General features: G+C 38.6%; 1 protein-coding gene across 1 annotated transcript; it reads right to left on the bottom strand.

Annotated features, from left to right (window-relative positions):
• Positions 1-345: 345 nt before the first annotated feature.
• Positions 346-4371, bottom strand: LOC111609947 (zinc finger and SCAN domain-containing protein 2-like). Its single transcript, XM_023341530.1, has 3 exons — positions 4144-4371; positions 3191-3381; positions 346-1956 (listed from the first exon to the last, which is right to left on the bottom strand). Exons 2-3 carry the CDS (start codon positions 3378-3380, stop codon positions 1154-1156), a joined length of 993 nt encoding a protein of 330 aa, XP_023197298.1. The 5' UTR covers position 3381; positions 4144-4371; the 3' UTR covers positions 346-1153.
• Positions 4372-4649: the final 278 nt, after the last annotated feature.

Here is a 4649-nt window from a genome sequence, read left to right as displayed (position 1 = left end):
CATCTTACATGCAAAACGTATCATTTTTGTTCAGTTTTGTCTTATTTACTGCTATGAATGTTATTTCTTCAGCAAATTACCTTTTTTTTCGTTCAGTGCGTATACTCAGAAAACGTAATTAAAAAAAGACTAAATTGGGCGGGGTTAGTGCGACCCATATTTGGAGGCCTTGAGTCCTCGACGCGGCCGTCGCGGGTTCGACTCCCGGACCCGACGACATTTGCCGCATGTCTTCCCCCCTCTCCTTCCTCGTTTCCTGTCAGCCCACTGTCATAGAAGGGACACTAGAGCCCACAAAAAGACCCACTGGAGGGGTAAAAAAAAGAAAAACAAAGACTAAATTAGTTGACGATTATTTCTATAATTGATTAATCACGATTAAACCGATTAATCATCTCAGACATGCAGCAATTCCTACACAAAGCATCATCATATCTGTGTATATGTGAAAAGGGAAGGCATTTGATAGACTGAGTAGCAAGATGGTGGGACATTTTGTTTCAAAGAACGCTAAAGCTACGTTCACACAGCAGGTCTTGGCGTTAATTCTTTTTTTTTCTGAAATCCGATTTTTACTTTTTTGTGTGTTGTCCTTCAAACTACTGATTAAACCCGACTGTAATCAGACTTTTGGAGGACTGATTGTTTTTTTCCCCCCAGACACAGTTCATGAAAACGTTTCGTCATTCTAATGTGTTGAATCCATAGCTCTTCTATGAAATCGCCAACCACCATTTCCCCAAAACACCGCAGATGTAGCCGGTCCCAAATATACGCTCCTTATCACGCCAACGCCTGAAAAAGATGCCGACGTCTCCTCTGATTGGCCAATCGATGATGAGTGCTAGAGCTATGACTGAATTATGAATATATGTCATGTTTACATTTGTCGCTGCCATAATTTTTAACAAGCAGATGTCCAAATTAGTTCCACATATAGAAATGGCACAGATAGAATATTTTTTGGGTGAAAAGATCTGAATTGGCCGTTCTGACTGCAGTGAAAAAGCTGGATTTAGGTCGGATATGGATATATGATAAAAAGAAATAAAATTTTGGTCGCATTTGCCTGCTGTGGGAACGTGGCCAAACAAATCTTGATCAAATATGTTAAAACCTATAAGATGAGATGCAGAAAGTGTGCAGAGTCCGTCTACTGCAGCTCTGTCCACGCTCGCTGCAGCTGCAGAGTTTCTCCAATGTGAATCCGTTGGTGTCTCTTCAAGTTCTCTCCTCTGCTGAAGCTCTTCCCACACTGGCTGCAGTAGTAAGGTTTCTCCCCCGTGTGGACCCTCTTGTGTTTCTTCAGGTCTCCCGCCTGGCTGAAGCGCCTCCCACACTGTACGCAGCCATACGGCTTCTCCCCTGTGTGACACCGCTGGTGGATCCTCAGGTTGGCCACCCTGCTGAACGTTTTCCCGCACACGACACAGAGGTGGAGGCCGCTTCTGCCGACATGATCCAAACGGATTTTTCTACCGTTGACCGTGGCAGCCCTGTTGCCGTTGACGACACCCTGCCTCCCATCGGGGGTGAGATTTGAATCGACGAAGACGAGTCCGTTTTGTTCTGCACCGGCTTGCGGACCGGGGTCTTTTGTAGAGGTGCAGCTCAAGTCAACACATCCAGCCGGCTGCTGCTGCTCCGTTTCTGTTTTGATGGCAGGAAGCTGGATCCCGCCAGTATAAGAGTCGCACACTTTGGACGACGCAGCGTCCGATTCCCAGGTTGCACAGCGCGACGCCTGGACTTCCTCACTTGTTGCTCTGCAGCGCTCAGCTCCTGATTCGTGATCGACGCGTTGCTCCTGCTTCACGCCGAGTTCAGTGGCGTTGATCAGCGTTGGCTCTGTGGAAGTTACATCTGGTTGATGATTCTGAAAGAAGCTCAAATCCTGGTTTCGCTCGTCCACATGATCCGTTTTCTCAAGAAACGGCTTAGTCGAAGAGAGAACAGCTGCAAATGTAGATAAAAATAAAAGATTCTTATCCATCATGAATGAGGAAACTTAAGATGCCTGAACAACAACCAGAACCTCCAAGAAGTTGCGACCTCAACTATTCATGCAAATTCACTCATTTGCTAATTTTGTGTGGACTTGCAATCTTCACCAGTCACTGCAACTTTACCACACTGTAAAAAAGACTCAGTCTAGTTTTATTGTTGCTTTCCTCAGTTACCAACTTTAACAGTCAAGTTCAAGACACTTAAAAACTATTGCTACAGCAATCTCTCTTTAACCATTGTATTAAATTAAAAATGATTTGAGAAATTTTAAATTTAATAACATTTACATTACATGTAATTTTTTTTTCTTTTTGCATTTTTATAACTTTTTACTCAGTTCTAAGTTAAGTCATCTCTGTAGTGTTCGTTTTACTTTAAAATGTTTATTCTTATGAGTTACGTTATCCAGTCTAAATTAGTTTTTGAGCATTATTTGACTCAACTCAGGAAAAGTTTCAAAATTCACGTTAAAATTTTACAAATTTCCACTAAAAAACAAGCTTAATTTCTAACTTCTGAAAATTTAGGCCTTCTAATTTTTCTGAAGGAAAATAATTGGAAAATACAAGAAAATTGTATTAACTCATAACTGGAAAGAAAAAAATTTGACAAACCACCTTCATATTTTCTGCATTTCCTTCTTTCCTGACCAAACTTTAAATATTAACCGTTAAAATCCTGTTTCTTTGTGGGAAGACAATTAGACTTGACACAATTAATTGTGATTAATCAATTATTGAAGTAATCGTCAACAAACTGAGTAACCAAATCATCGCTAACTGGAGCATAGAGATTAAAAAAGACCAAACTTAACAAAAATATAAAAATTTTGCATTTAATTAAAAAAAAAACCCTTAAAAGTAATGCTATGCTATTTTACTTTTGACATTAAATATGTATTAGTTTATTTGCATATTTTAATGCTTATCCAATAGTTTCAAAGAATGCTAAAGAGGTTAGAATGTGCCAGATTTTTTATCTGATTAATCAAACAATTGTCAAATTAACCGGCTACTAAATAAATCGTTAGTTGCAGCCTTAGCAGCAGTTTACCAAAAATAAAGGTTTTAAAAATGTGCAACTTTGACAGCAACTTTTTGAAATAGGTGCTGCAAAATCAGCAATTTTAGGCAGAAACTATTGCATAAAACGTCCTGGAGGGACTGAACAACATCTAACCCACCTGTGTTTTCTTTGGTTAGTCTGACCTGCAGCTCCTGCAGTTGTCTTTTCAGACTTTCGTTTTCTCTCTGTGTTCTGAAGGTTCTTTGTTGGTACTCGCACACCGTCTCTTTCACCAGCTCCAGAACCTCCTGCACAGCTTCAGTCAGCAGTTTGGCCACACGGGCATTCAGACGTTCCAGCTTAGACATCCTAAAAACATAAAACAGATTAAGATTAGAGAAAGTATGATCAAACGAATGAACTATTCAATTCTGGCTGCATTAATTCAACTTGTTGAGTAAAAAATCTTTAGCAACAGTTATGCTCAATTATGCTTGATTGACTGTTTATCATTCAGAAACTAGTTTTACAGCAGTTTAAAATCCAACACGAAATAAAGTGATAAGTTATTTGTACTTCAATATAATTCAATTTGACAAAAATATCAACCAGTTTCACTGCATCAACTTCACGAATGTCGTGGTGATGACTTGCTTAAGTTTAAACAAAGCATCAGAATGGGGAAGAAAAGGCATTTAAGTTACTTTTAAAAAGCAACTAAACCCGCAAATCGGCATCTCCAAGGAAAAACGGTATTAAAATACCCAATTTTTAATCAAATCAATGTGGAGTCTTGGCTATTACTGATCAAATCTTTATCTAAATTTTCAACATCAAACAATAATAACGTTAAATTCCAATTATCAAAATCAAACTATGTCCAAGCTTGATGTTCCCAATTTGATTTCTAAGCTTTATAGCGATCAATTTGATCAATTTGACACTAAATATACATTAACACTTAAATATCAACGTTTAACTGATACAGTACATATTTTCTGTATTATTAATTTAAACTAAGCTAAAATTATAAATACTTCTGTACTAAAACATGGTACATTTGCGTCACTTTCCAGTCTGAATCTGTTACAAACAGCAGCTGAGCGTCTGGTCCTGCTTAACGTCACTGACCTGGGCAGCTAGCATTAGCAACATTAGCTCCGCTCCGTCAGGATTTCCTTTAACATGCCGAAGATCGAAAGATGCAGAAACATGGCGACATTGCATCTGGTTCAGGTCACACCCACGTGTACATATTAAATATTACATACCAAAACATGACCATAGTAACCTAGAAACACCTCAGAGTCCAGAAAGCGCACCGGACGTTACGTCAAATCTCGGTTTCCTTTCAGAATAAAAGCTTTCCGCCCCATTCCGAAACTTGAATTTTCAAAATACAGCGTGGCCAACGGTTTTTAGCAACGACCCACGCTTTTTTTTTTTAGCAACTAAACAAATACACGAATATAAAATAAACATGTCAGTAAAATCACCAGAACCCACTAAAAAAGGAGAAAGCAGATTGGGGTAAATGCTTCTAAAATTAGTAAAGTAAAAGTGAAGAAAAGTTACTGTACTTAATTTTTCCAAGTCTCTGTACTTTATTCATAGTATTTATCTTTGACGTTTTACTT

This window comes from Xiphophorus maculatus, chromosome 10 (genome assembly GCF_002775205.1).
Source record: "Xiphophorus maculatus strain JP 163 A chromosome 10, X_maculatus-5.0-male, whole genome shotgun sequence".
NCBI lineage: Eukaryota > Metazoa > Chordata > Actinopteri > Cyprinodontiformes > Poeciliidae > Xiphophorus > Xiphophorus maculatus.
The sequence above is the reverse complement of the archived record's forward strand: the minus strand, read 5'-3'. Positions and strand labels throughout refer to the sequence as shown.

What these genes read in the sequence shown, in the direction of transcription:
- LOC111609947 (XM_023341530.1), bottom strand. Translation starts at nt 3,380, where the DNA reads ATGTCTAAGCTGGAACGTCTGAATGCCCGTGTGGCCAAACTGCTGACT. An exon ending in ACTAACCAAAGAAAACACAG is followed by an intron (nt 1,957 to 3,190) that starts GTGGGTTAGATG and finishes CTACATTTGCAG; the next exon opens with CTGTTCTCTCTTCGACTAAG.